Source organism: Leuciscus leuciscus (genome assembly GCF_965113295.1).
Source record: "Leuciscus leuciscus genome assembly, chromosome: 19".
In the NCBI taxonomy this organism is placed as follows: Eukaryota; Metazoa; Chordata; class Actinopteri; order Cypriniformes; family Leuciscidae; genus Leuciscus; species Leuciscus leuciscus.
This window is the reverse complement of record NC_138743.1, coordinates 4,882,220-4,900,710: the sequence shown is the minus strand read 5'-3', so window position 1 is coordinate 4,900,710 and position 18,491 is coordinate 4,882,220. Positions and strand designations below refer to the sequence as shown.

Below are 18,491 nucleotides of genomic sequence, written 5' to 3'. Positions count from 1 at the left end.
AGAGCTTGCGGGTCAAACAACTATTTAATCAATGGATTACTGTGGATAGTTAAAGAGTGTGGACCTTTCCTCACCTAATGATACTTTTAAAGGCTGGGTTTTCTCCATCGCCATAACGGCCTCGCTAGGCGTCAGGCCTTTGAGTGCAAACAGGCTGATTTCGTACTCTGTATCAGGGGACAAATCTCTAACATTCACAGAGGTCTGAGTTGGCCCAACGTACAGCTCTTGGCGTTTGCTACCAGCCAACATGGGAACCATCTGCACCTTGTATCCAGTCACGTCCCCTATAGATGCATCCCACGTCACCCGCATTGACTTGGATGCAACCTCTGTGACTTGCAAGTTGGATGCTGGTTCAACAACTGCAAATAAACAAAAAGAGGAAAAATGGGGTCATGTTTAATGCTTGGGGTTGTGTTTAATAAACCTGCTAAAGCAGATTTACAGTTGTTATTGTTTGTTTACCTTCCTCGCCGCTAGCCAGCGAGTTGAGCTGGTCATCCACACTGGTGCACACCTGGGTGATGAGTGATTTCTCCACAGCTTTGATCATATCGAAGTTTGGCACAGTGTACACGTGTGTTCTGTAGGGCGTTGAAGACATTTGTTTCAACTCTTCCTCATCCGCTTCTTTGATCCCTGAATAAAAGAGTAAATAATAGCATTATTTCTCAAAATTCCTTTCAAGGATTTCTTCTGTGCGGACGGATTTCTTGAAAGCTGCCCAGTTCTTGTGAAGAAGAAATCCAGACCGAGAAAGACAGCAGTGATGAATGACCACATACCCAAAGTGAAGATTTCAACTCCAGCATTCTTCAACCTCTTGGCGTAACCCTCCACAGGGTCCTGAGATTTCCCATCTGTGATAACTACGGCTACTCTGGGGAATCCCTTACGAGCACCGGCGGTCTCTGTGAACATGTTTTTCAGCAGGTGGTCCAGGGCTTCGCCTGCACACACACACACACACACACACACACACACACAAAAAACAATCACAGACTTGAAATTCACATTGTAGCTTTGTTGTTCAGCAGTAATATTATCTGTAGGTTTCAGTATGAATTCATAAGTATAAATTTGGTACCTGTCATGGTGTTGCCACCCTTGTACGGCAGATTGTTAATGGCTCTGAGCAGCTCGGCCCGGTTGAAGTACTGGTTAAGGTTAAACTCGGTTCTGGTGTCCGTGCTGTACTGAACCACACCCACTCTAGTCTTGTCCTCTCCGAGGTCAAATGCTCCTGCCATGGCTGCCATGAAGCTGCGGATGAATTTAAAATTGTCCCGCCCGACACTCCAAGAACCATCCACCAGAAAGACCAAGTCAGCTATGGCACTTACTGAGCATTCTGGGAAAAAGAGTGAGAGGTCAATGAGTCAGAAGCTTGTTTGACTTCAGATAAGGGGATGAATTTTTGAAATGGATGCAAAGCTTCTAAAATATAAACCAGTCAAGAGTTTTGGCAAACACATTTGGCGCATAACTCAAAATTCTGACCTATTTTTCCATTTCAGAAAAATACCAGATCTTTTTTTATTATAAAACCATGTGATTTCATTTGCATGGTAAGTTTATAAATCGCACATATTTTTTTTTTTTTAACATTAGATAGACGCTGCTACAAAATAAATCCTTTTACAAATGTACAACTTTAGAGATAAACATTTATGAATCGTTAGTTCAAAGAATATTGAATTAATAGAATATACAGTATATGTTGATGAATGAGTTTAAGTATTTTCAACACAATTGAACGCATTTATAGTTAACATTGACTTAACTCTTACTTGACAGTTTAATTCTCCATTGTGACATTTTTCACATATTTTTCTCTTTTGTTTACATACTTTTTGAGCTTTGACGACAATTACATTTCAGCATCTTTACTTCATTTCTATATAAATTTCTCATTAAAAAGATCTTTGTCCATCATTTAACGACAAATGAGAGTAATGAACCTGGTCACCTGCAACAGCAGCTTCGCAAAGATTATGACAATTCCAGAGGTTTCTGTAGATTTAGATGTCTCAAATGTTGTAAATATGCAAAAAGGTTTATGTGTTAGTTGATACTGTATGCTTCAGTGTCTATCAAAATATAGAAAATGTACATGTACAAATACAAAGGGGATCCCCTTTATAACAGCACCACATTTATCTATTATGCAATACACACCGGTTACAACTCATTCCCCATTGACACATGGGTTGAGTATGTCTCTATACGAAATGCCATTAGGCGAGTCATTACTAGTCATTCCCTCTCTGTTGAACTCCATTAATCTTAATCCTCTATATGGTTTGGAAAAATTCCTCATCTTTCAATCATATTTGCCCTCTATCACGATTTGTGGAATTTGCTGCCCTTGAAAGGATTGTGTCGGCTACATCTTTGGTGAGATGTTGGCAGATGGGTAAAGAACAGGATTTTGTTGACATATCGTGGCTTGCCTTCCTTTATTACCGTAATTAGATTCACTTTTTTCCACTTGCGCCAGCAGAAGGGAAGCACTGGAGCATTGAAACTGGGTTTTGTTAGTGAGTCGTCTGCAGAAGTCAGCTAACTAACCGTTATGGTATTCGGGTGGGGTTTAAGGGGAGGGTGTTTGGATTTTCCACTTCTGCTTAATGTAGGAAAGGAAAAGTAAAGCTATTCACCTTCATCTGGAGGACGAGGCCACAGCGCTCTTGTAAAGAGAGAGGCTGTAATGCTTTCCACTTTCTGCACAGCGAGAGGTTCGGGTTTTTATTTCAAACAAGGCGAAAGGGGCCACTTACGAACTCTCACCCAAAAGCCATGCTGGAAACGTTGGCTCGAATTTATCATGTCTGGAAAAGTTAATGCTGACTAACAAGCTAAATTGTTATCAGGAATCATAAATTCGGAAAGAAAGAAAGGCATACACACATTTGCGTACTAAACTATTATGGAAACTCCCAATAAAATGTAGAGACCACAGAAGCAATGGAAAGAGCCTGGAGGTGTGTACTTACTGACTGAAGGTGAGACCGGAGGTTTCCTGGTACTTCCTCCAACACTGCTTGATTGGACTAAAACAGAAAACAATACATCAATAAATATTAAGGCAAAATTATTCCTTCCATTAAAAGGGTTCCCATACCCTTTGGCCAACAAATTTCCATGCTTTCTCCACTCTGTTTTATAGATATTGCAATCACAAAAAGCCATTTCTAGTCAATTAAATATCTTATAGTTGAATATAACAACAATTTTAAAGTGTATAGAGTGTTTTTTGTTTTTTTTAAATCCACTTTTTTTTTTTTTTTATCACAACTTAAAAATTCCTTGACACTTCCAGTCTTACATGACCATGGGATCCCTATACGACATATTTAAAGAATAAGATGCCCGGCCACTTACTTGTAATCTGACCAGAGATTGGTATACTCTCCTCAGATCCAAAATATGAGAATATCGTAACAACATAATCCACATCGGGGGTCAAATCTCTGATGGAGGTTTTGGTTGAGGTTGGAGGAAGTGTGAATTCCTTAATAGGCTCTTCTACAGGCAGAAGGGAACATTTGCATTTTCAATGTTTAAATGTCATATCATGATATACATTCTACATGAAGATAATATCTCGTCACCCTTCATTTATAAGTAGATAAATCTAGTCTAGACACACAAGACCTAGATTAGGGAAACATTAATGACTTCCCAAGACAAGCGATGAGTAACGGTCCATGTTTAAATCATTTTTTGAAGGGCACGCCAGAACGCATTTCCCGAGAGTTGCCTGTGGCAGTGAGTTTAAAGGTTACTTGTCGTTTACCAGATGCTTTCTTATCTCAAGCAACATAAGGTACACTTACTACGGTTCCCCACGAGTAACCTTAGGTTAAGTGCTTCTCTCATGGGCTCAGTGGCAGTAGATCAAGAAACAAACTTTGCAGGTCTGAACAACCCTTAATGTTAGCCGACATGAGTTTTCTTTCATACTACACATTTTCTGGTATGGAGTGCCAACTTATTCAGAATACAGTCAATTGGCAATAGAAAAAAATGAGTTCTGTCACATATACATTTCCAGTCCGAAACACGTCACTGACATAAAACCTAGCAAATGTGTCATGTTGCTTGCCGTTATAATTCCAACACGTTTGGTGCTTTCACCGTTTCACCAACCTGTATCCGACGTCACTTGTACTCTGAAGCCCTCGGTCCTTGACAGCGGTTGCTTCCATATCATTTGCACTGTGTTTTCATTTAAAATCTTAAACCTCAAGTCTGATGGAGGCATTACTGTGGAAAGAGGAGGTGAATCAAGTTATTTCCAAGAAACCGTTCCGAAAGCTGTATTTATGAGAAGAGCATACAGGTTTATGGACGAAATCCCAACAGAGAAGTTCATTGTTGGGCAAGGACTCAAGGCAACATGAAACAAACGTGGACGGCGGCCATTTTGGGTAAAAATGACATCTGTTTGAGCTGTCTGACCGTAGGGCCATTGACTACTCAAGCATAGACACGTAAAGCGCGTTCCACAAAGACCTCGACAGAACATTACATCGGGCTTTAACTTGTGACGTGCATGCAGTCAATGCAGTCAACCCAACACAGCCAGAAGAGCTGTGTTGAACTGTTTCAACAGTTGACGTCACAGATAGACAAGAAGTGTTGATTGTACAATGGACTTGAAAGTTGACAATAATGGGTAACATTTTATGTGCAACTGCATTAATGTGATCACTTTCCATTGCAAACTGCTTAAAAGGGTGCACAACGACAACCTTTAATAAGAAAACACAGGATAGTGACAAACAGGTAAATATATAAACGAAAAGAGGTTACGTAACATTGCACTAGTCTAGATGAACTAGAAGACTCATGCACTTGTACATGAAAAGTTGTCTGCAACAACTTGTGGGACTAAAAGGACTTCATGTACAAGACGCACATGTAGAGGACTTTGAAATATTTTAAAGTGATATTCTTATGGTATTTTTTGTGTTGTATTGTGTTTGAAAGGTCAGTGTCTGTGTGGAACATAGAGTTTCGTGTGTGCATGTTAGAATATCACAATAAAATATTTTGTGAAGCTGCGGCTCTGGTCAAATTTTGACCAGGGCTTAAGCTTGACCGGGAACAGGTTCGCCAAAATCAAGATTTACCAACCTGGCTGACCAGATGTCACAATCGGTTCCATTTCTGACTCCAAAAGGGTCCAACACAACCGCTAACTCACACCGATTCATCACCCATTCTAGATTTTTTTCTTTCTTTCTTGGGTCCATCCAACCCAAACCAGTTTTGGTGCAACCAAACTTCGAAGATCATTTAACTACATTTATTTTGCTATGCTGAGCATCTAACCAGTTCATATAAGAAAGTGATAACGTTGGTTAAGGTATTTGTTTGTATTTTATATCTTTATATATATACTTTTCTTATTTTACATACTACAGCATTGAGAAGTAACACACTTCTTGCCCTCTCTTTCCTAAGAAAAAAATAATAAAGCTCATATTTTGTCTTTTTGTTCTCTAAGAGTGCGGAAAGTGGGGAAGGGAAACTTGGCCTCCACACGTTTTTTTTTTTTGTACAATAAAAGCTGTAAAATGTTCCACTATACTTTCCACTGAACTCTGGCAATGTGCGCTTTAACACCCTGTCGTTTATTCAATGATTTGATATGGTTAAGTCACAGTTTTAATACCTCTAAGACTGTTCAAACCTACAATGAGCTCGGTTACTGAAAGATATACTGTAAATACTAAAATAAATGAAAAAGTGGTTTACTAGAGAAATAAAAGTTGAACGTGAATCTGTCTGGCTGAGATATCTGGTATCCCGCAAATGATCATGGGTCTTAAGATGCATATGGAAAATATTTAAAACCAAGTCATATTCAATACTAAACATCTGCTGGATTGGCCTTACATGTTATATCCTATCATTTGCAATTTAAAGATATTACAGTTGATACTCTTGAAGAAGTTGCTGAAAAACACAGTTAGATCAAATTAAGTATCCTGTCCTGTCCTGTCCTGTCATGCATTTCTATTTCAACTAGCATTAAAACCACACATTGTTTAAAACAAATCTTATAGGAGAGTAAAACTCCTCGACCAAGTGTCTAAAAAGAGACACTCCTAGAAATGCACATCTTACATTAACGGAAACTATTTTTGTTCATTTTTTGGAGATTAAATGTAAATGGACAAATATTGAACACACTTAAACAGAGACAAACGTTATTGTACAGTTATTATTTTTAAATATATTTTTTTTTTCAGAAACAATAGACTATGATCTAAACTGTTGGAATACAGTATTTCTAATTTAACAGGGAGAATGGGGATAGATTTGTTGGCTTTTTTACCTTGAGCTCTCACTGATGTCAGTACTGCGAGTGTTAAGAGAGCGGCCGCTGCCAAACGCCTGACCGACATCTTCACCCCAGTATCAGCAGAACATCAATCAATCTGAAAAATCAACCAATTACACACACATACGCTGCTCATAAATCAATCCAGAAATAAAAAAAAATAAGAGAGAATGCATTGGACTCCAGCACAACTCTCATTCAAATCTGATTTTAATTATTTCTTCATTCAAAATTCCAGCTGTTTCTCTGGTCAGCAAAGGGGGGAAACTTTTTGGAAAATATTTATAAAACAAGGTCACTTAATAAAATAACTCACTGTCGGCCTTAGAAAAACATTCTGTGTCTACAGCAGTTTAACTGTAAAACGATTATAAACTGCATATGTTGAATGTCATTGCAAACCCCACTGATTCATCCGTTTAACGTCGGAAACTGTGAGTTCATAGACTATATGCAATTGTCTGGACATTTGCCTGATTTTGGATCCTGCACATCAGGGGTGGAAAAACTTTCCTGCAGGGTTCCTGCGCCCCCTGTTGTGCCTGGACAAATTCAGATTTCACATCCATATTATATTTATGCTGCTCTGTCTCTAAACTTTGGCAATGTGCTTGATGTCTGTATTACACATTATTGCATGTTGCTATAAATAATTACCAACGCAAGAACAAGCAGCTCACAAAATATTTGCACATTGAGTTCAAGCTGTTCATTAATATCACGCCGCAATTAGTATTTGCCCGGACATTTCAAGCAGTGTCCTGCAGTGTGGCATGATTACTCAGTCTAAAACTATTTCAAACAACATTTTTTCCAGTCCTTTTATATTATTCATGACCTCAATTGAATTAACACTACATTTGCACTTTTGTAAAGGCAATTCATCACATGGCAAGACTTTCTGAAATCAACTAGGGCAAAATGGTATTTCAATTAATGAAAAACAAAACTTGAAAAAATACACTTCGACACATGCAACGTTTAATTGAAAAAATACAGCATTTTTAATTGGATAGGTGAATGGACATGCAAAGTGTGAGTCAAAACTTAGCATGCAGGCACACGTTGTCTTGAGTTTGGTGTTGTAATAGTTTAAGGATTTTAAGTAAAGTTGAATGAAGTCTTAAAAACCTCTTACGGTGTAAAACATGCTTTCTGAACATTTGTAATGCCAAACAGGTTTGACCCTCACTTAAATCTTTTAATTACATCTCTTCTACCTGTATTCTTTAAGCACGTTACATGTGAATTAGGTAATTAAACATAAAAATGTCCCAATAAATGAAGTCTAGGTCTTATGAGTCTTACAAGTTATCTAGATTTCCCAACTAAAGACAATAAATAAGTATCATCCCAATCAACTTTAAAAGAGCACAATAACAGGGTGGTGGAAAAAATGAAATCACCATACAAACGTCTATGGAAAAAGTGATCAGAGCAGCTGAAAATGGGTCAGTGTGCACACATTCATCATTTCATATTACATTTGATCTAATACGTCTCAAATTTAAGATCAATAACACCTTCCTCCATTTAAATATGTTTATCAATAAAAGAAGAAACTCCACATGAGCACTTACCAAACTCCCCAAAAGTTTCCAAAATTTCTCAATACATCACAAAAACTGTTGAATGAAAGTGGAAATTGATCGCCCGGATGCAAAGGGATTTAAAGGTGTTTTCAGAAAGGCAAAGAGATTCTCCGTGATGCTGTGGTGATGGAGATGGAAATGAAGAGGAGGATCTGGTCACCCACAGCTCGTGAAAGCTGTTTTCAAATGCACAGGATCTCAGACTAGAAAGTGCTTCTAAACAGGGGGCTGATCCCGAACCCGGAGCTCTGACGTCACCGTGCGATGGATGGATGTGTTGGGATGCGCTTTTGGAAAGTCGCGCATAGTTTCGGCATTCCTGCAGCATGTCTCTTATCAATGTTTTTGATTTCAGCAGGAATTATTGTGGGATAGGCTACATTACTCCGGACGAGATTAGGAATCGCACGTACATTTTTTAATATACATTTATTTTGATATATTCAGGATTATATAGCCTTTGTTTTTAACTCAATTGCAAAGTTAAGGAGTTATAAATAACTATTAAAGTAATTATAATGTGGTTTTCAGAAGGACGAACATTTTCAAATAAATATGCCTCCGTCATTTTCGTACAATCTGAGGAGATCTCCCGCCAAAAAAAAAAGAAAAAAGCACAGTTGAACCAGCCGACAACTAGGCTATAGTAAAACATCACAAAGGTTTTTTTTTTTTTTACATTCAATTTCGTGGAATATGTACGTTAAACATAAACTATCGTAATCATAATGACAATATCGATACTGTTTATCGACGTATCGTTCAACGGTCCTAACGGCAGGCGCTTGAGTGGTTGCTATGGTAACATCATCTTCGCGCCACCACAACTACTTTTTAATAGTTGTGCAAGATTTTGACTCGTCTTACAATCACACTTTTGTCGTGTTACTTACTTATTAAGTATGCCTTTTTTTTTCTCTCTGTGTGATATTAAAACCCTGCTGGAAAATCAAGCTTATAAGCTATAGCTGTGTTTTGGATCATGTTTCTTAGCCTGACTGGACTAAGTTAGCTCATAATCAGCTAGATCAGGTCAAATCCATCTACCGCGTCCAAAACACAGATATCAAGATTTAAGCAAAGCAATTGTGCCCAGCAATATCAGAAAAACTGTAAAAACGGTTAAACAACAAAATAAAATGGTAAACTGTACTTATGACAGGATTCATTTGAGCCTATAGATCAGTTTTACAACCATGCATTTCCATTTATTTGAATATGTAGCCCCCTAGTGGTCAAATCGGGTAACACACAGAGGGGATGGAGATGTCTAACACATCTTTATGAATCAAAACTACACCTGATCTCATTATCAAGCCGTACATGAACAGTTCTGTTGTTACCCATCTGAAGAATAAACATTAAGACATTTAAAACACATGGGTGCCAACTGGGAGACAGGGTAGAGCTTGATTTGTGATCACTGAGTCTATTAGTTGTTTCAGCTGAGTTCAGGACTGTTTTTAATTTGATCATTAGCTCATTACTCTCATTGTTCGAGAGAAATGCATAATAGTTCTGTTGATCAAGGGAAAGCTTGAACTTCTACTGCTCCTTATAGATGGCTTGCAGAATTAATGATCTGTGCTTTATAGTTTTATAATTAGCATGCCATTATTTTTGCTACGTCTGTTGCAATGAACTGAGAGATTTTGTATGGGACACAAAGAGCACATTGTTCGCAATGCATGTGATAAATTTCCATATGAGCTCAACTGTATAGACCACCAATGCTGAGCTCAAATGATCAGATGTTCCTGTAAATTTGAACTTCCAGAGGGGAAAACATTTCTTTGATGCACAGGCATTTGGAAACTATTTGATATGCCTTGAAAACACATTGTTTTGAAGAACAAAAAGGAAATGCACATTACTGTTTGTCTCCAAGGAAACGATGAAGACGTCCAAGAAACAGACCGTATCGAAAACATGATTCTAAACGCTGCATTGTGAGTCACAAACATCCCGCATCAGTTAATGCTAACTTACGTACACTTTCTTCATCACGTTCTTTAAGAGAAGAATATATTATCACAATACATCTCAAACGGAGGAGGCATGAAATCAGAAGACAAACCTCATCAATAACTAGAATTAAAAGATGGATCGCATGAAAACCAGCTTAGAAACATCTTAAGTCTGTAACATTACACCCCAAAATCAAAAGAAAATAATGGCATTTTGCATAAAGAAAATGTGCAATGCAAGGCAATTATCTTAATAAAAATAATTTTTATTTGGGGGCATTCAAAATGTCATTGAGTACAGTAAAACAATCAAGATTTTTCCAGTTATGACAGCCACAGTTTGTTTTATTTAAATCACTTTGGTCCCTTTTACCTTCCAAATGAAAGAATAAGTATATTGCGTGAAATGCTCATAACGTCAGGGCAGGAGCTGACGTCAGTCCTTCTTCTGAGGCACAGCTGCCTTTACTAGTTCATATATCACGCATGCAGTTCCTGAAAAGAGACACATGGATGATTAGTGATTAGAGTTTACTATGATTATTAACTCAAATACATATCCATGCATGCTTGGTTTGAACGAATTTGAAGTTGCCACAGCTATATACAGAACTTGGGCTGGTAAGCAATCACCTAGAACAAACACATAGACCTTGTTTCACAGACAGGGCTTATATTAAGCCAGGATTAGGCCTTAGTTCAATTAGGACATTTAAGTAGCTTTTATAAACGTGCCTTAGGCTCTGTTTACACCTGGAATTAAGAGACATTTTGGTCGATCGGATCACAAGTGGACGACGCTAAATACAAGTGTAAACGGTGTCTAAAACTTCCGGATGTTGTCAGATTGCTTTCGTAGTGTAAACGCTCATGTGGTCGAACAGACCGTCTACTCTCCTCTTACTGACCTAATGCGTAAACATTATGAGAAGAGCGCTAGCCAGATGGGATTTAAATTCTGTCGGCTGAAGACTCAAGTTTGGTTTGAAGATGAAAAACGTGCCAAACACAATGTTCTCTTGTGATCTGATCGACCAAAACAGTGTAAACAGGGCCTGAGAGATGTCATAGTAAGTTGCTTTCAGTTAAGACAGCTCAAACATGCATTACAGTCTGGGACTATCATGTGTTAATATGCTCAATGACATACCCATCACCGTGAGACCCATAGTCGCACGGTAAAGAACAGCGTCACTGACTCCTCCCTTCAGATGAACTGGCATCCCATTAGCCTCCTAAACAAGACACATAAATCAACATTTTCATAAGCACATATAAAACACAAACAAGTGAACAACCAAAGCAAAACGTTCTGAGCTCTATTAAGTGAACACAGCCTTTAAGTAAATAAGTATAATGCATACATCTAATTCAATTATACATTAAATACATACAGTATATCACTGTCAGGGGTCAGGAAAAGTGACAGCCATACCTGAAACAGTTTCTGCTTCTCTGGCACCTTATTCATCAGCTGCCTGTGCACGGTTCTGGAGATCTGCCGTCTGGAGACCTGCTGAAGAGTCTCATGGAGATAACAAAATTATTAAAGTAACTTAAAGATGACAAATGTGATGCACATACAAATGTCATCAGAAACTATATTAAATATTGTAGAAAATAATTGTTTTAGCAATTAAGTGAACAATTAAAGGGATAGTTCACTTTGAAATTAATTTTTGGTATGTTTTAGCTTACCTCAAGGGCATCCAAGATGTAGGTGTCTTTTTTTCCGCAGTAGTTTCAATTTTGATATTTTTAGGTCAAACCGTTCTTGTCTGTCAGTCATATAATGCAGGTCTATGGTCACTGTCTCAAAGAGCATGCACAGAGTCCAAATTAAAACAATTCCCCGTCGTCCAAATTAAACAATTCCCCATCGTAAGTACACATTGATGGCCTAAGACACGAAACAAGCGGTTTGTGTGAGAAAACTAACAGTATTTATATCGTTTTTACCTCTTATACACAGCCATGTCGAAGTGATCTGATCTGACATGTACGCAGACTGGTGCATAGATATATACACACTAGATGTCGCCTTGTCTACGGCAGTTCATTGGAACGAATGTCTTTAAGGCGACATCTAGTGTGTATATATTGGACTCTGTGCATGCTCTTTGAGACAGTGACCATAGACCTGCATTATATGACTGACAGACAAGAACGATTTGACCTAAAAATATAAAAATTGAAACTACTGCGGAAAAAAAGACACCTACATCTTGGATGCCCTTGAGGTAAGCTAAAACATACCAAAAATTAATTTCAAAGTGAACTATCCCTTTAACTTAAGCAACTTAATGTGTGCGTGTAATGTCTAATATTGACAAGACAGACAGTTCATAGACTCACTGCATGTGTACCAGAAATAATGCATGTCATACTGGCAACTGAAGAAAACGATGAAACAGAAATGTTCTGATTCCCGATTATTATTATTTTCTTCTCTGTTACTAACACTTACATTTTTTGGAGCTTCTAGGTCATCCGCCCGTATCTGTGCGACTCAAAAACTTTCTTCCTTATTCTGAAACTTCACTTCATTTATTTTACCAATACAATCAGGTTAAATCTCCTTCGGGAGAACTTAAGTTGTTATCTTTCTCCTTTTATAAAATGTAATTTAAACGTTTCGTTGAACGACATGTTTCTTTTACTTATATTGTATACTTATTTATTTTCTTTTTTCTTTACTTTTTAATCACAAAAACAAATTTCTCAAGACTTTGCCTTGATTTGATGTCTTTCACACTGAGATTTCCCTAATTGTAAAATATCTTAAACTCATTGATGACAATAAGAACAACTTTCTTAAGAATTATGATCACAGTTTTCTTACTAGTAGAGGAGCTTTGTTATTTGACTGTATTTTTTCTGTCTTCTTTATTTCCCTTGTCATTTCATGTTATTTTAATGCAGTGCTGTATCTTTTCTTGCAACAAACAAACAAACAATAAATAAATAACTTTCCCAGCTAGCAAAAAGTCGTCGGTTAGACGTTGAATAGATGTAAATCTTCAACATCTAATTACGACTTTTCAACATTGAAAACTGGTCGATCTTCAACGTCTTGATGGAATATGTAAAACTCTTTACATTTATTTGAGATAATAATGAACATGGGTTTGGTCGTTTGTTTTTCTCCGTTATTTTAGCATGTATAACAGACTTATCCTGTCTTAGATGATCAGTTGAAAACACGTAACGTTAGTCAAACAGTCCGGGCGAAACTACTTATTTTCAACGTCGAAAGACGGTAATTGTTTACTGGGTTCTTCCCTTTGGTCAATGACTTTTAATCATCTGGCGTTTTGGTGATTTTTAGTGGATGTTTGAAGTTCACACAGGTGAATGACTTTCAGACAGTTTTTATGACCACAAATACTCCAGAGTCCAAATACTATGTGTGAGACCGCTGTTTATGTTTACTTATTATAAGCAGGAAGAGGAAATATAAAACCATATAAATATATGTGTACTTAAATAGAAGCTCTTTAATAAACACAGACACCATCTAAACAATTACAACAGCTGTTATTTGGCTTATTTTAAGTATAAAACATGCTCATCATCTCCACCATCAGTTCCATTGATTGTAGACGTGCAAAACGTCAAACAGCTCATGACTCCCGCGTTTCACTTCTTAAACTTCCTCAAACTCAAAACTACATAAACAACCGTAACCTTTGACGTGATAAAAAAGCTAACGCATGATGAATGATTTGTAAACTACCATACATTATTAAACTTAAACAGAATATTTGTAATAATTACCAGAATGTGTCGAAACATTTTCAGCGTCAATGACTGAAGTCACGGGATAGAGAGAAACTGGTGTGAAAGAGAAAGACCGAGAAAGAGTCTCCATCTGCTGTTCAGGAGAGACACTGCTACGACTATTGTCCGCATACAGAAACAAGTCACACTCCCAGAAATGTTTCCTCACTGACACACAATGGAAAAATAAAAATCATTAAGGGGAAGGGTAATTAGCAGCTAGTTATTAGCAGCGCGTCCTAGCCGGAGGGACAGTGAACACAACATGTCAATTTTGCATATATCAGACATAATAGACAGACAGACAGATAGATAGATATGATCTCATGCAAATGTAGATTTATTCATTCCTTGTTTGTGGTGCAGATTTATCCAGTGGCTCATAAAGTCATGTGCTTCATACATGTGTTTATTTGGTGAACTTCTCATTTTTATATGCAGGATCTGACAGACAGTTCAGTGCGCTCATTTACAGAGGTCATATGCTGTAAATGAAATTAAATGCTATTGATTATAAGGATTTTGTGGGTCGCAGTTCTGTGCGGTGACCGGTGAGTATCCTTAACTAAACCTTTTCCCCACATGACCATCTTTCAGGACATGCTCATTCATTTACACATCAATGCCAGCATTAATAGCAGACAATTATTGATAAATGATCAATAAACTGCTCCCAGGAGTGTCACTTTTAATCAGTCTTTTTTTTTTTTAAACCAACCAATATATTATTTAATAATAGACCAGTGTTTAAAGTCAACAAGGACTTCCTTACACAGTCCAATTTACTTCCATAACTCAACATTTCCAAGTGAAACTACATTTCTTACAAGAAAAAAATTCAATAGAAAGATTATGAAAACACGTTTTCCTTTAGAATAACGCGCACTCATGAATCGTTGGAGATAAGACCAGGAACGTGCATTAAGAAAGTAAATGGGGTCCATTTTGATTTCTTGTTGACTTTTTCAATGCTTTTCCTCGTCTTACTGAAGCATTTAAAGGGTTAGTTCACCCAAAAATGAAAATTATGTCATTAATTACTCACCCTCATGTCATTCCAAACCCGTAAGACTTTTGTTCATCTTCAGAACACAAATGAACATCTTTTTGATCAAGTCTGAAAGTTTTCTGTCCCTCCATTTTTGGCAGATCATAAAACTAATCCATATGTCCAAATTTAGTTCAAACGTCAAGCTCAACTGAACCTGCTTGACACGCAAGAACAAAACTAATTGGTTCTTGCTGAAGCCTAAACGTGCTGCGTAACACGAGAATGAACCTCATTGGTTCTTGCTGAAGCTCAAACGTGCTGCATAACACGAGAATGAACCTCACTGGTTCTTGCTGAAGCTCAAATGTGCTGCGTAACACGAGAATGAACCTCATTGGTTCTTGCTGAAGCCTAAACGTGCTGCGTAACACGAGAATTAACCTCATTGGTTCTTGCTGAAGCTCAAACGTGCTGCGTAACACGAGAATGAACCTCATTGGTTCTTGCTGAAGCTCAAACGTGCTGCATAACACGAGAATGAACCTCACTGGTTCTTGCTGAAGCTCAAACGTGCTGCGTAACACGAGAATGAACCTCATTGGTTCTTGCTGAAGCTCAAACGTGCTGCGTAACACGAAAATGAACCTCGCTGGTTCTTACAGAAGCTCAAACGTGCAGCGTAACACGAGAATGAACCTCACTGGTTCTTGCTGAAGCTCAAATGTGCTGCGTAACACGAGAATGAACCTCATTGGTTCTTGCTGAAGCTAAACGTGCTGCGTAACACGAAAATGAACCTCGCTGGTTCTTACAGAAGCTCAAACGTGCAGCGTAACACGAGAATGAATCTCATTGGTTCTTGCTGAAGCTCAAACGTGCTGCATTACACGAGAATGAACCTCATTAGTTCTTGCTGAAGCCTAAACGTGCTGCTTAACATGAGAATGAACCTCATTGGTTCTTACAGAAGCTCAAACGTGCTGCTTAACATGAGAATGAATCTCATTGGTTCTTGCTGAAGCCTAAACGTGCTGCGTAACATGAGACTGAACCTCATTGGTTCTTACAGAAGCTCAAACATGCTGCGTAACACGAGAATGAACCTCATTGGTTCTTGCTGAAGTTCAAACGTGCTGCGTAACACGAGAATGAACCTCATTGGTTCTTGCTGAAGTTCAAACGTGCTGCGTAACACGAGAATGAACCTCACTGGTTCTTGCTGAAGCTCAAACGTGCTGCGTAACACGAGAATTAACCTCATTGGTTCTTGCTGAAGCTCAAACGTGCTGCGTAACACGAGAATGAACCTCATTGGTTCTTGCTGAAGCTCAAACGTGCTGCATAACACGAGAATGAACCTCACTGGTTCTTGCTGAAGCTCAAACGTGCTGCATAACACGAGAATGAACCTCACTGGTTCTTGCTGAAGCTCAAACGTGCTGCATAACACGAGAATGAACCTCACTGGTTCTTGCTGAAGCTCAAATGTGCTGCGTAACACGAGAATGAACCTCATTGGTTCTTGCTGAAGCTAAACGTGCTGCGTAACACGAAAATGAACCTCGCTGGTTCTTACAGAAGCTCAAACGTGCAGCGTAACACGAGAATGAACCTCACTGGTTCTTGCTGAAGCTCAAATGTGCTGCGTAACACGAGAATGAACCTCATTGGTTCTTGCTGAAGCTAAACGTGCTGCGTAACACGAAAATGAACCTCGCTGGTTCTTACAGAAGCTCAAACGTGCAGCGTAACACGAGAATGAATCTCATTGGTTCTTGCTGAAGCTCAAACGTGCTGCATTACACGAGAATGAACCTCATTAGTTCTTGCTGAAGCCTAAACGTGCTGCTTAACATGAGAATGAACCTCATTGGTTCTTACAGAAGCTCAAACGTGCTGCTTAACATGAGAATGAATCTCATTGGTTCTTGCTGAAGCCTAAACGTGCTGCGTAACATGAGACTGAACCTCATTGGTTCTTACAGAAGCTCAAACATGCTGCGTAACACGAGAATGAACCTCATTGGTTCTTGCTGAAGTTCAAACGTGCTGCGTAACACGAGAATGAACCTCATTGGTTCTTGCTGAAGTTCAAACGTGCTGCGTAACACGAGAATGAACCTCATTGGTTCTTGCAGAAGCTCAAACGTGCTGCGTAACACGAGACTGAACCTCATTGGTTCTTGCTGAAGCTCAAACGTGCTGCGTAACACGAGACTGAACCTCATTGGTTCTTGCTGAAGCTCAAACGTGCTACGTAACATGAGAATGAATCTCATTGGTTCTTGCTGAAGTTCAAACGTGCTGCGTAACACGAGAATGAACCTCATTGGTTCTTGCTGAAGCTCAAACGTGCTGCGTAACACGAGACTGAACCTCATTGGTTCTTGCTGAAGCTCAAACGTGCTGCGTAACACGAGAATGAACCTCATTGGTTCTTGCAGAAGCTCAAACGTGCTGCGTAACACGAGAATGAACCTCATTGGTTCTTGCTGAAGCTCAAACGTGCTGCGTAACACGAGACTGAACCTCATTGGTTCTTGCTGAAGCTCAAACGTGCTGCGTAACACGAGAATGAACCTCATTGGTTCTTGCTGAAGCTCAAACGTGCTGCGTAACACGAGACTGAACCTCATTGGTTCTTGCTGAAGTTCAAACGTGCTGCGTAACATGAGAATGAATCTCATTGGTTCTTGCTGAAGTTCAAACGTGCTGCGTAACACGAGAATGAACCTCATTGGTTCTTGCAGAAGCTCAAACATGCTGCGTAACACGAGAATGAACCTCATTGGTTCTTGCTGAAGCTCAAACGTGCTGCGTAACACGAGACTGAACCTCATTGGTTCTTGCAGAAGCTCAAACGTGCTGCGTAACACGAGACTGAACCTCATTGGTTCTTGCAGAAGCTCAAACGTGCTGCGTAACATGAGAATGAATCTCATTGGTTCTTGCTGAAGCTCAAACGTGCTGCGTAACACGAGAATGAATCTCATTGGTTCTCGCATGTCAAGCGAACATGCTTGATCTTGCATTTACAACAAATGATATGTGACTATGAATGAACTGAAGTCTTATGGGTTTGGAACAACATGATAGAGAGTAAATAATGACAGAATTTTCACTGTCGGGTGAACTATCCCATTAAGGCTCATTTACGCCAAGTACAATAACTATAGCAATGCGGCTTTAAAAAAAATTCTAAAAGTAAAAAGAAAACAGAGTTCACACCACAACTATAACGACAACGGCACAGAAGATCAATATCACTGGAATCATTTTCAAAACTATTTTTTTTCTGGCTGATGAACCATAAAAACCTTGACAGACAATCAGAATCCATCTGACTCTGAGCATTTAAGTAGCACACGGCAAAACTGCAGTGCATCCTTTAATAGATAGTTATATAGTTACAGTTTTTGGTGTGAATGGGCCTTTATTCTCAAAACACTTGTAATATATATATATATATATATATATGGGTTTCTCATCTTCTCACATGCTGCAACTTTTCATGTTCTGTAGGCCTATCATTTTGTTCTCAAAAGCATGACCTTTATATTCTAACTTTCTTTACTGGCATCCAGGTTTCAGCAGTCTGTCGTCTGTCTGTCTTAGCCTGTGAATGCATGTGTATGCAAGCCGCCACACTACAGATCCCCTCTTTTTATTGGTGCGTTTGGATGCAGGTGCAGGTGTAGAGATCCTTCTGTCAGGCATATTACGGAAAGCATCTGAAACAGCCTCAGCACGGCTCTCTCTTCACAAGGAGCACAAGATTCTCTGTGGATGAAAACAGGGAAAGT

General features: G+C 38.7%; 3 protein-coding genes across 11 annotated transcripts in view; all 3 read right to left on the bottom strand.

Annotated features, from left to right (window-relative positions):
- The window catches only part of col12a1b (collagen, type XII, alpha 1b), a 76,819-nt gene extending 66,789 nt beyond the window's left edge, over positions 1-10,030 (bottom strand). For all 5 annotated transcript variants that reach the window (XM_082147104.1, XM_082147100.1, XM_082147101.1 and 2 more), the window contains exons 1-9: positions 7,939-10,030; positions 6,353-6,455; positions 4,156-4,272; positions 3,388-3,531; positions 3,000-3,056; positions 1,091-1,354; positions 789-953; positions 469-642; positions 75-365 (exon numbers count right to left, since the gene is read on the bottom strand). In XM_082147104.1, coding sequence (XP_082003230.1) covers positions 75-365; positions 469-642; positions 789-953; positions 1,091-1,354; positions 3,000-3,056; positions 3,388-3,531; positions 4,156-4,272; positions 6,353-6,422 — 1,282 coding nt within the window. In that variant the 5' untranslated portion in view covers positions 6,423-6,455; positions 7,939-10,030. The remainder of the gene's footprint in view (positions 1-74; positions 366-468; positions 643-788; positions 954-1,090; positions 1,355-2,999; positions 3,057-3,387; positions 3,532-4,155; positions 4,273-6,352; positions 6,456-7,938) is intronic.
- A 132-nt stretch (positions 10,031-10,162) lies between these two features.
- Positions 10,163-13,842, bottom strand: cox7a2b (cytochrome c oxidase subunit 7A2b). 2 transcript variants are annotated; one of them, XM_082147356.1, is made up of 4 exons: positions 13,695-13,842; positions 11,353-11,442; positions 11,068-11,152; positions 10,163-10,412 (listed from the first exon to the last, which is right to left on the bottom strand). In XM_082147356.1, the coding sequence occupies exons 1-4, from the start codon at positions 13,710-13,712 to the stop codon at positions 10,354-10,356; spliced, it is 252 nt and encodes an 83-aa protein (XP_082003482.1). In that variant the 5' UTR covers positions 13,713-13,842; the 3' UTR covers positions 10,163-10,353. The 2 variants fall into 2 exon arrangements, with proteins under 2 accessions (XP_082003482.1, XP_082003483.1); XM_082147357.1 differs by having other exon boundaries at positions 11,353-11,433; positions 13,695-13,822.
- A 2,916-nt stretch (positions 13,843-16,758) lies between these two features.
- The window catches only part of filip1b (filamin A interacting protein 1b), a 38,173-nt gene continuing 36,440 nt past the window's right edge, over positions 16,759-18,491 (bottom strand). For all 4 annotated transcript variants that reach the window (XM_082147142.1, XM_082147143.1, XM_082147145.1 and 1 more), the window contains one exon: positions 16,759-18,468. Coding sequence is in view for 2 of the 4 variants with exons in the window: in XM_082147144.1 (XP_082003270.1) it covers positions 18,431-18,468 (38 nt within the window). In the remaining 2 variants the exon portion in view is untranslated. The remainder of the gene's footprint in view (positions 18,469-18,491) is intronic.

Coding starts and splice junctions, on each gene's coding strand:
- cox7a2b (XM_082147356.1), bottom strand. Junction 11,153..11,352: donor AGAAGCAGAAACTGTTTCAG/GTATGGCTGTCA, acceptor TGTCTTGTTTAG/GAGGCTAATGGGATGCCAGT. Junction 10,413..11,067: donor TATGGGTCTCACGGTGATGG/GTATGTCATTGA, acceptor GTCTCTTTTCAG/GAACTGCATGCGTGATATAT.